The sequence below is a fragment of the Salvia hispanica genome, chromosome 5 (assembly GCF_023119035.1).
Source record: "Salvia hispanica cultivar TCC Black 2014 chromosome 5, UniMelb_Shisp_WGS_1.0, whole genome shotgun sequence".
Taxonomy (NCBI): domain Eukaryota; kingdom Viridiplantae; phylum Streptophyta; class Magnoliopsida; order Lamiales; family Lamiaceae; genus Salvia; species Salvia hispanica.
This window is the reverse complement of record NC_062969.1, coordinates 3025269-3036823: the sequence shown is the minus strand read 5'-3', so window position 1 is coordinate 3036823 and position 11555 is coordinate 3025269. Positions and strand designations below refer to the sequence as shown.

Sequence of the window (11555 nt, the reverse complement as noted above, 5' to 3'; positions counted from 1 at the left end):
CTTGTTTTTTATGAATGCATTTTTCATTGTACTATTGTACATTTTGTATGATAATTGTGAATCATAAAAAATGATGACAAATTAAATTTTATTTGAACCTGCTCTTCTTATAAGATTATTATTATACAAACTTTTACTCCTATAAAAGCAATCAAACAATCTAATTGTCCCGGGTAAGTAGTGATGTTTACACTAATTTTCTCTTTCAATAAAATGAAAAAAAAAATACTTCTCAACTTTTTTTCAAGGTGGATAGAAGAATAGTAATGGACCACGTTGACACACATGCATAGAAGTGATGACGGCAAAAGCGCAATCTAATTAGTATAATCATAGCCATAACCGTGAAATCTTGAAATCCATAGGTGTATTAATTTTATAAAATTATCATGACGCTCCCCATTATCGATAGCTTAATCAGAGTAAAAATAATAATAATTAATGATGAGCAATAAGGACAAAGGACTTGGTGGGATCAGAACAATGTAAATGTGGGATTAGAAATGTTTATGAGAAGGTCTCTTGACATGAGTGATGATGATATTGTGGCTTGTCATAATTTCAATTTAAATAAAAGTCAATTCCTTTAATTTTCTAATAATTTAATACTCTCTCCGTCCCACTTTAGGAGTCCCGGTCACTTTTGCACACCCATTTTATAAAAATCATAGTAAGAAATAGTTAGAGTGGAGAAATAGTAAAGTAAGAGAAAGAATAATGTCGAGAAGAGTCTTAATAACATTATTATGTCTCTTACTTTACTATTTTTTCACTTTAACTATTTATTATGATTTTTACAAAACAAGTGGGCAAACGTAGTCGGGACTCTTAAAGTGGGACAGAGAGAGTAATATTTTTAATTTATCTAAAAAAACTACTCCCTCCGTCCCGGAGTATTAGACTCACTTCTTTTGGGCACATGATTTAAGGAAGTGATATTTAAATAGTTAAAGTGGATAGAGTAAAGAATGAGAGAGGGAAAAAGTAGGGGAGAGAAGAGAGAAAAAAGTAGGTGGAGAATAAAATAAGATAGATGTTTTTTGCTAAAAAATGAAATGAGTCTAATATGTTGGGACATCCCAAAAAGGAAAGTTGGTCTAATACCTTGGGACGGAGGGAGTACTATTTTCTTATGATTAATATATCCTATCTTATACTCCCTCTGTTCCATTAAAGATGACTCACTTTTCCTTTTGGTCTATTCCAACAAAGATGACTCATTACTAAAAATGAAAATATCTTTTTATCTACTTTATTTCTTCTATCATACTTTACTCTCTCCACTTCACTCACAAAATAAAATTGCATAAAAAATTCTCGCACCGTCCAAGGAAGGGATCATCTTCCTTGGAATGGAGGAAAGTATTAAATAGTATGAGCATCCACAACGATTCTTCTCCCTTGGTTGTTGGGCATTTTGTGGGACACGTCCCAGTTAAGACGTTGGCAGCTTGCATTAGCCTGATATACGACTCATGAGCTTGTGAGTTAATATAGTGATTGAGTGGTTAATGACTGAGCTCATCGTGACGCAACGCTCTGCCCTATAAGCAGGGGTCGAATTCCAACTCCAACACATTTCCTTTTTTCAATTTATTTTATAATTCTTATTTTTCATTTTCATTTTAAAATTAAATAAAAAAAATTTGTAATTTTAATCTTATCAAGTTAATTTGAACATCAATTTATTTATATTATAAAAAACTCAGAATGTTATAACTAGTCTACGTTGCTTTATTGTGTAGAAAGGGAAGAAACAAGTCGTGTGCGATTAAATGGTGGAGATTTGAAAAGGCTAAATTACACGTATTTTGGGCCCAAAGGGCGTTTGGTAGATGGATAAGGAAGGAAATTAATACGTGGGAATAAGTCACAATCCATTTCCTATTTCCTCTTTGTTGCTGACACAGTATTTACATCTAATTGGCTAATTTCCATTCATTTCACTTACATAAGTTTGACAAACAACAATTCTGATTTAATTCAGATTCAAATAATATCAATTTTTGACTATTTGAACACCTGTTGTATTCATTTCCTCTTTCCCAATTCAATCAGAAAATTGCATCAATTTTGGATGTAGAACAAACCTGGAAAGAAAAAAAGGTGGGTTTATCATAAACATTGATAGAATGGCCATGTGCAGCAACACTTTTTATGAGATTAAATTAACTAGGCTAGAAGAATCTTTTGCTTAACTCCTAAGAACCAATTGCAGTACACCTAATTACTAATTAGTGTTTAATCACGATGATTAGTTCAATCATTTTGACAATTCCACACTCCTACTCATCAATCCGTCATCTTTACACCAACAATTAAACTAATTAGGCATCGCAATTTTCGACATAGATTCAGTCTTTAATCACTGCTAATTTAAGATCCCATCACATTCAATTTTAATTGATTATGCGTCACAGACAAGAATGTCAAACGAATCAATTTCTTTGAAAAAACAAATTTAGAGAATCCATCTTTCCACATACATTTCTTATTTTATTTTGCTTCATGTATGATTTGATTATAGTATATTACAAGCTTAACATTTTAGAGTATATATTAGCTGATTTTCAGTCGCTAACTCGCTATACAATGCAAGTTAAAACTCCCTATGTCCAATAGTAGATGTTACACTATCATTTTCAGTTTGTCACATAAAAGATGTCATATTTCGTGTTTTGTAAAAAGTTTATTCTCACATCAATTATAAAATTATATTTTCTCTCACCATTTAACACACAAAATAATATCTCTTAAAATCTCGTGTCATCTCCTAAATGTGACATCTATTATAGGACGAAGGGAGTAATAAATGACAAGAGTATAAAATAGGCCCACAAGACCATGAAAAAATTCATCCTAATATTATAGATAAAAATATTTTTAAGTGTAGACATTTCACCGATTTAAATATTTATTATTATTTTTAAATGATTGAGACTCTTAAAGTGGAATAAACGGAGTAATTATAATAAACTAAAATTCTAAAATATGAAATTAAGTCAAACGAGTCAAACACATACTTATTTAAATGTTATTAATAAATAACGTATCTTAATCTCTATCTATTTGTAGGCACTGATTTAATTTTTTGAAATGGACCTTACTCTTCTATTTGTGTAACTAGAGGCCCAATTCAAGTGAGTGGTTCGTCAACATAAGATTGATAAACAAAAAGTTGTTTTGCAAAAAAAGGTTAGTAACGAAAAGATATACTCCACGAACTTTTGTGAGAGTTATAATTTTGTTATCAATAAAGATCATACTACCTTTTTTTTTCTTGAAAATTACACAACCTTTTTAAATACTACTCCACTAATCAATGCCGGTTAAAGTCAACAAATAAATGAAGCTGATATCGTGGAAATTTCTGGCGGCAGCGACATATTTTTGACATTCAATAAATAAAATTTTTCATTAGAATTATGTGCACAAATTAATTTGTGAATATATAAACTAAATAAGATATAATTAAATCTGGTATACCCCATAAAACTTGGTATCCTTTTCTACACGTAAAAAGTTGCGAAGAAATATGAGTAATGTGAATATGATTTTTAACAGATTACTTAATCTATATTTGAAAAATATCAAAAAACATTAATAATTTTTAACTTATAGGTTCGGTTCAATTAGTAACCGACATAATGTTTAATAGTACTAAGTTAGCAATGGACAATACAATAATTTTAATAACTATAACGGTAATAGTAATTTCTAATTGTAAAAGAATAATACTCCTACATACATAAATATATAATCATCCTAAAATAAAAAAATATATATATTTAACAAAAATTCTAAAAAGTTTCACTTTATACTCCTAACTCCTTTATTGATTCTTACTTTTTACTAAATAGATAAAAATAATAAAACACACATTAATTTAAAAATGAAAAAATTAGTTCTATCTTTATGACAAGTTTTTGCTTTACAACGAGAGAGTCCTATTTTTCACTAACAATAGTTCGATCACCTTTTCTTTTAATTTTTTTCCCTATGAGAGAAAGCACGTGCTCAAGCATGCAGCTGCAGTGAGTTATTTTTCGACGTCCAATACGTTAACAAAAATATACATAAACACAACCAAAGCAAAAAACTAACCACCATGCTAGCCAAAACATCAAACACAGAGACATCGAGCCATAAACCAACAAGAGAAAAAAAAAACCTAGCAGAGAGAGCACAACACTAAAGAGAGACACACAAGGCTTAAGCCACCAAAAGAAAGCTCCCGTGATCAAGACACGAGCAGACACAAAAAGCAAGGTCAAACAAAGGGACAAGATCAACTCGGCTCACCTCTTAGTCATTTTCTTGAAGGCTGCCAAGGTCCCGTTAGGAACTCTTGTTTCCACGTTGATTTCATTTGTTCTAGTGAGAACGGTAATACTGGACACCAACCTCGAGTCCAAGTGTCAAGTCTCCATAATAAGTGTTTTTCTTGAACTCCCAATTAGGTTGAAACTATTAAAAGACGATTTTATTTCTTATATTCCAAACGTTCCACCACTAAGACTACCTTTCATGGACGGAGATAGATAGTATAAACAAACATGCCCCATGATTCAACCACAATTGTATGGATTTTCACTTCTCAACAATAGCTTTTAAAAATATTTCCAAATATTAAAGATAGAAACTTTATTTGATTTAGAGTGCTATTAGTTCCATTTATGGAATGAATAGCTTAATCTCCCAACCATGCATGTGGGGAGAGCTGAGCAAAGAGATAAAAAGAAAGGCTTTCATTTTCTGACAAAAAGCCCACAATATATATGTCATCAACCCATTCAACCTCATCAACATGCATGCACTATCCACTGCTGTCTCCTTTTTAGGGTTTGCTAATTTATTTAATTTTCCATTTTCGAACAAACAACCAACCTTTTTTTCTCTATTGATTTAAATAAATGTAGCCTGGCTTTTCAGACATGTGAAATGCAACACCACGAAGAAACGATTTTGCTATATTTCATGAAGGTTTTGTTAAACATACAAACCTTAGAAAATGGTTGATGAAATGTAAATATCTTTGTAGTCTTTTCCCCTTTTTTGCATTTGTTTTTTTCTAATTAGGTGACGAAAGAAGATGTAAATGGATGAGATTAAAACTGTGCTAGAGATAGAATTGATTTTAAAGAAGGACATGGTGATAAGATAGTGCTTTTGTAAAGCCATTTTAGTAGAATAAAGGAAGATTAAAAGAATTCAGCAAAAAGGAGAGGAGAATTTCTATTGGTGTATGCTTGAAAATATTTGAAAGACATGCAATGTGGGGTTTAATTTCTTTTAATTATAATAATATTTTACTTTGTTTTTTTCGGCGTGTGTTTGAACAAAAACATGCAGTTGTTTATACAGGGATTTTTGGATAGCTTTAATTGGATTGATGGATCGAGAGAGATATGGTGGGGGCCAATTTCATGATGTAGGCATGGTGGAAAAGGTCATTACATTGTAGGAAAATGGAGTTAAAAGAGGACTATGTATGATGTATCTACATTTCTTTCTTGTCTTCTTTTATAATATCATGCTTCAATCGAATTTCGATGATAAGATAAGCTAGTTGAGGAGCTGAAAGCCAGAGATGGCTATATTTCCATCACTTTTTATTTGTTTGCTTTTTTTTTGCACATATTAGTTTAAGGGAGTGTAAATACATGGGACGTGCTAGGTTTTTGTAATTGTAAATTGTTCTAACTATCTTCTAAGAACCAATTTCAATCATGCCCAATTTCTTTACATATAAATCACATGGTAAATACTTATACATTTAGAGTTTGTTTGATTTTTTGAATAAGATATGTAAATATTTTTGTGGTTCGTTTGGTTTTCTAGATAAGAGATATAGATATGTAACTCGAAAACACGGACCTGAGAGAAACAGAGAGGAAGAAGAAAGGAGAGTTTCGGTCGAGTGAGAGGCGGTTTTGGATCGAGTTTTCCATATAGCGGTAGTTCTTGATTCGAATGTTCTTCACCCTTGGAACTAGAGTTAGTTGAGCTGTTGTATAATCCATTTTTGTGTGTATAATCATAATAAGAGTTCATCGATCGTTTGCCAATATTCGTAGGCATTGTCGAACCACGTAATTCTTTGCGTTCCTTGCGTTTCAATAGTCACATTAATAAATCATAACCTAATTTTATAGAATATTATTTCCAATTACAGCTCATTCTCAATTTATTAATTACTTTAGTCATAAATCAACAGCTAATTTAGTCCTTTTGCCTTTTTATCTTGATAACCCTAAAACGAATTATAATACATGCAAACTTAATTTACCTTTTCATTACAAATCCCCACCACTTGAAAATTCCTAATAAGATAAAATGAAACACAAAGAAGAACCCCACACCAAGACAAAGGAAAACACGGTATGTGTGAGTTGGTTAAGCGGTAGAGAGAATGCCTTAGGCTAAAGGTTCAAGGTTTGAGTCCTCCATGGCGCAGTCATTAAATTTAAATTCATTTACAGATTAAAAAACACTAAATTGAATATGTCTTTCCTTGTATGCTACCGACGATTAATTTCATTGAGGGAAATTGCTTTAATAAAAACCCAAAGTTTGGTCAATTAACTTTAAAAATTAATTTAAAATATTAAGCGGATTAGATTTGTTCGCAATAATTACACAATGAAAAATTTGATTGCCTAAATGTTAAATATATTTGATAATTTTAACTAACACACCGTTTTCTATATATATATGAAGAGACGACCATTCAATTCAACTCATTGACGGATTATATTCATGTGATTTTTTGGTTTTCATTTCGGATACCCAAAAAAATCACCAAAAATGAATAAATTTTACTAATATATTTTTATTTCGAGTGGACTTTTTTTCTGGGAGGCTTTTTCTAGGCCCAATATCATCAGCATTGAGAGGTACAAGAATAATCTTTCAAGACCCATTATCATCAACATTTTGCAAGGGAGTAATTGGAAAAAACAAACGAGTCAAATATAGCTATCATAATAAATTAAGAATGGAAAATGGGGAAATGCATGTGGTAGCAGTAGTAGTACCTCATTCTATTTGATATCCTCTAGTTGAAAAGAATGTATTCCAAAGTTTATGGAATTCCCTTGAAAAAGTACATGCATCGATTATCCTTGATTCTATGTATGTCTTCAAAATATTTAAATTTTTCTATGGTTTAATTGTTGTAACTTTTGTAAGCAATGCTATATTGAATGAGTCATGCATGCTATATTGAATGAGTCATGCATGTATACATTCACACACATATATAGGTACGTTCGGTTTGTTGGATTAAATAATAATGAGATATAATATGGGATAGCCACAATAGGATATGTATAAAATAAAATTAGTCATAGGAGCATGGAGGTCATGAGATGATAAATCATGAAATACGAACTAATCTTGCCATTATGGAGGCCGGCCAAGATACAGTGTCACAAGCAAAGCTTTTGAGAAGAATGCAACCGAACAAGAGATCTATAATCGAACGACCCCTTTAGTGGCAATCTATAATCTTATAATAGAGATAGAAAAACGTCTTACTATACCAACTACGATACACCGTCGTCTACAATCATTATCAATCTTTGTCTCTTATACTATTGTGTGGCAATTGTAGGTGTAGCTAGTGGTGTGGTGTAGTGTAGTGTATTACGTTGTCATCAATATTCCAAAGTAAAATGGCATATTGGAATGGGTCGTAAATTCGTAATGTTCTCTTCAAGGATAAGATTTTGCAAGTTGCTTCACTCTCTGTACTATATATACCCTTTATCTCTATACTTTTTATACTGGGATATTCGTTGAACTAAGTTTATATGACGTGCTTAAATATATAGACTAGGTATATTCATTCATTAATTTTATTTTCACTCGAAATAATTGGCATATTCATCGTCCATACATGGACTAGGTACAACGTACTTAATTATAAATATAAAGAGGCACATTTGACTATTTGAGTATAGAAATTCTCACTTACTCCGAAATGACATTCTCCTATATAAGTAGGTGACGCCGGAAAAAAAATTAAGTGTGCTCAAGGCTTCTAGTCCTTTAATTATTGACGAAACCGTTAAATGTAGAATAATACATTTCACATGATTCTGCTTAATTGCTTGGTTGCACTTAATGCAATATTAATTCAAGAAAATAAATAAAGAGACACTGTGTATGCATGTAGAATCTATTTATAAATATAGTTAAATTTTTTTTTATGAATATAGTTAATTGTGATAACATACATTTCACCTATTAGCATATCATTGAGGGATATATATTGCGGTGGAAATTAGTGAAAATGGAAGAAATTAATACACTTTTTTGTAAATTGTGATCACCAATTCAATTCCAATCGGTAATTAGCCGACTTATCGATCGCTGCAATTTATTTTTGGAGTTTATTTTGAAATAAAGGCCTTTGTGTTATGATAATTATGTTTGGATTATTTGACTATAAATGCATGAACTTTTAATTTTTTCTATTTTTTCCCCTGAACTTTATTTTTTGAATATAAATGCATGAACTTTGCACTTTTATGATTTTTCCCCAAAATATAATTTTTCGTCCATCGAAAGTGCCAACATGGCAGACACGTCGGCAATCAAAACGACGTCGTTTATATTGAAATGAGGTAATTTGCTTGTAAATACACAAACTATTGATATATTCTACTATTTTCCTTGAACTATTGAAATTTTTTGATATTTCCCAAAATCGGATGAAACTTTCTGAAATTGCCCCAAACTTTATTTGCTAAATAAATGTCTATATGTTCCTTGCAAGATATCATAAAAAAATCCTTAAAAAAACATTATCAAAAACTCAAATTCATTCCATCAATTATTAAAAACTCAAATTCATTCCATCCTTTACAACAAGTTTGAAGGTATTCTCAAGATTATATAAGATATCCATTGGGGTTTAGTCTATGTTATAGTAAGATATAAGTAAGAATTTCAACCATGCATATTAATTGGCCTTAAAAAAAACAGATCTTTTATTTTACACATCCGAGATGACTTAAACATTAATAATTGGAACAATTTTAGACTCTGCGGCCGCCTGTGCCATTTTCCCTATGGCAATTATAATACAAGGCTGCCACGGGAGTAACGAAGTTATGGAGCTCACAAAACTCTCTGGTGTTGAAATTCTGCCGCCGCACCGGTGCGCCAACTGCTTGGCGGCCGCCCTGCTGCCGGAAAAGCACCATAACAAGCCGGTGGATTCCCACCGCCGGCTGAGGACTCTCGTAGCTCACTATTTCCCTTCCTGCAAAAGTACTACTATATGTTATATATTTGGTTGTTTGATAGATAAAATACGGTCCATGTTAGGCCATCAAAGCCCATTGAAGCCCGAAGCGAAATAGTTCAAAATGATAGGTTATTTAATAATCCAAAAAAGTGAGATATCATATATTTATCTTAAAATCCATCTTAATTAATTATCTTGTGTTAATTTAATAGGTCTATCAAACATGCACTAAGTGTATATCTTATTTAAATGGCTCACCGAAGCTAGCATCTGTGTTTCCTGGGATGTCAGTAACCAACCTACATAGCATAGCATAGCATATCATAAGTAAATAAATTGTCACTTTTTTTTTATTCAAACATTTAAAAAATGCAGAAATTTTAATTCCCTTGAAGATGGAGTCATTATTGTCGACACTATGTGGCAACTAACCCTAATTAGTCTATGTATGTACATACATACAAGTGAATCAAATAATTTTGTATAATTAAACTTTGAGATAGTGTAGACCAGTGCAAGTACTCCTTAAGGTGTGGGTTGCTGGGGCTTGGAGCATCAGCATCGACCATTATCTGCAAAAACTCATTTCATGATCAAGATAAATTAAGAGTTATAAATATAGTATAGAAAATCGTCAGAAAAAACTATAAAATTTGGTCAAATTCTGGTCGTTTGTATAAAATATATCGTTGACGTTTTTCAATCAAACTGTTTTATTTATAAACAAACGACATCCTTTAATTAACTCAAAAATGGAAGGAACAGAATAAGACCAAAGTTCATTGTTTTCCCTGACAATTTTTAACTAGGGTATGTACACTTACAAGAGTATAGAATGTTCGAAAATCATTAGGACCTCCAATAAGAACCCTAGGGCGGTCACGAACCTGGGATGGTCTCAAACGACAGCCGCTGATGATGATCTTGCCTTCGGTGTAAGCTCGAAGGTCGGCTGTCGGTGTAAAGGGCTCCAAAACATCTCCGACAACGCTGCTCACCGCTAGCGCTTGCCTTCTCTCTCTTGCCATATATTTATATTTGTAGTCCTTACATGTTGTGGCATACAGTTTGTATGTTTCTATTTATACTAGGTATTCCCCTTTAAGGTATATATGGAGTAAGAGGTGCGTTAAAATGACAAACACCTCTTAAAATAACACTATACCATCATTCCTAGCCAATCATTTGTACACGTGGACGAATAATAAGCTGTCATGAGGCAATAAAAATAAATGGTCAAGTGTAAAAATCTCGGCCAACAATATACAACATTGTATAAAGCAATTTTTTCTCGGCCAGCAATATTCAACACGCTATACAGCAATCTATAATATTGATGTGTAGCGTTTATTGCTGGATTTGTGGTGTCACGGTGTCACTTTAAGAGGTGTTGTCATTTTGATACAAACATATGGAGTAATGCTCCTTTACATCTATATTAAAGGCATTTTTAATATTTCATTGATGATGAATTGCAACTAATTAACCTGTGCGAATTATAATATTAAAAAAAAATTAAAATTTGCATATATTTTATGTCCATGATAGTGGAAAGACCCCAAACATCGTTGAAAAAAAAGGCAAACTTCCATCGAAGAAATTCGATAGAAGATTCCATCTGTTTTGTTCTGCAAGTTGTTGCCTATATTGTTCCTGAATATGCAGCTCCTTTATAATGTGTCTGATTCTCTGCATTATTAAAGAGATTTCATTTACATGGGACGTGCACATCAATTATTCTGTATGCTATTTTTAGTGGAAAAAGCTCACCATCAAAACGCTCCAAAAATATACTCCTATATATATATAGTACTCCACTATATACTATATGAAAATGCTTTTTGGCTTGATTCTTCATTTGTAGATTAATAGTTATGCTTGTTCAAAACTTCAACTCATATGCTCAAACAGTTAATTAAAAAAAAATCATCAATCAATTAAAAGAAGTTGATAGGGTCTTACCTATAAAATCTATATCTGATATAGATTGAGTCATATGACGAAAGAAAAAAAAAACATACGTATACAATAATCAATTTAGTACATTCCGTTATTTTTGTTTGGATGTCGATAACAATTTATCTATGTGAAGTGCAAATTGTTTCATATTGGTACAAAAAGTTTTATCATTGTTTTATGTTGGTACAAAAAATTTCATTATTGTTTTATGGTTTGTGCATCACATAAGTAGAAACATAATATCGTTTAAACACATATGATGGAATGTATTAAAATGAAACTTTTTGTATGATTTATGTAAACTTCAAACTTTTTGTACTAATATGAATCAAAGGTGAAA

The 11555-nt window shown here is 31.6% G+C and overlaps 1 protein-coding gene across 2 annotated transcripts; it reads right to left on the bottom strand.

Annotated features, from left to right (window-relative positions):
• Positions 1 to 8966: 8966 nt before the first annotated feature.
• On the bottom strand, positions 8967 to 10291 carry LOC125190143 (protein RICE FLOWERING LOCUS T 1-like). Of its 2 annotated transcripts, none has more exons than XM_048087347.1 (4): positions 10081 to 10291; positions 9767 to 9828; positions 9515 to 9555; positions 8967 to 9271 (listed from the first exon to the last, which is right to left on the bottom strand). In XM_048087347.1, the coding sequence occupies exons 1-4, from the start codon at positions 10282 to 10284 to the stop codon at positions 9045 to 9047; spliced, it is 534 nt and encodes a 177-aa protein (XP_047943304.1). In that variant the 5' UTR covers positions 10285 to 10291; the 3' UTR covers positions 8967 to 9044. The 2 variants fall into 2 exon arrangements, with proteins under 2 accessions (XP_047943304.1, XP_047943305.1); XM_048087348.1 differs by having other exon boundaries at positions 10144 to 10291.
• Positions 10292 to 11555: the final 1264 nt, after the last annotated feature.

Bases quoted from the DNA above. Each gene is read 5' to 3' on its own strand.
- LOC125190143 (XM_048087347.1), bottom strand. From the start codon at position 10,284: ATGGCAAGAGAGAGAAGGCAAGCGCTAGCGGTGAGCAGCGTTGTCGGA. The intron at 9,829-10,080 runs GTAAGTGTACAT...GAGTTTTTGCAG, and splicing joins TTCGAACATTCTATACTCTT to ATAATGGTCGATGCTGATGC. The intron at 9,556-9,766 runs GTCTACACTATC...TATGCTATGTAG, and splicing joins CTTAAGGAGTACTTGCACTG to GTTGGTTACTGACATCCCAG.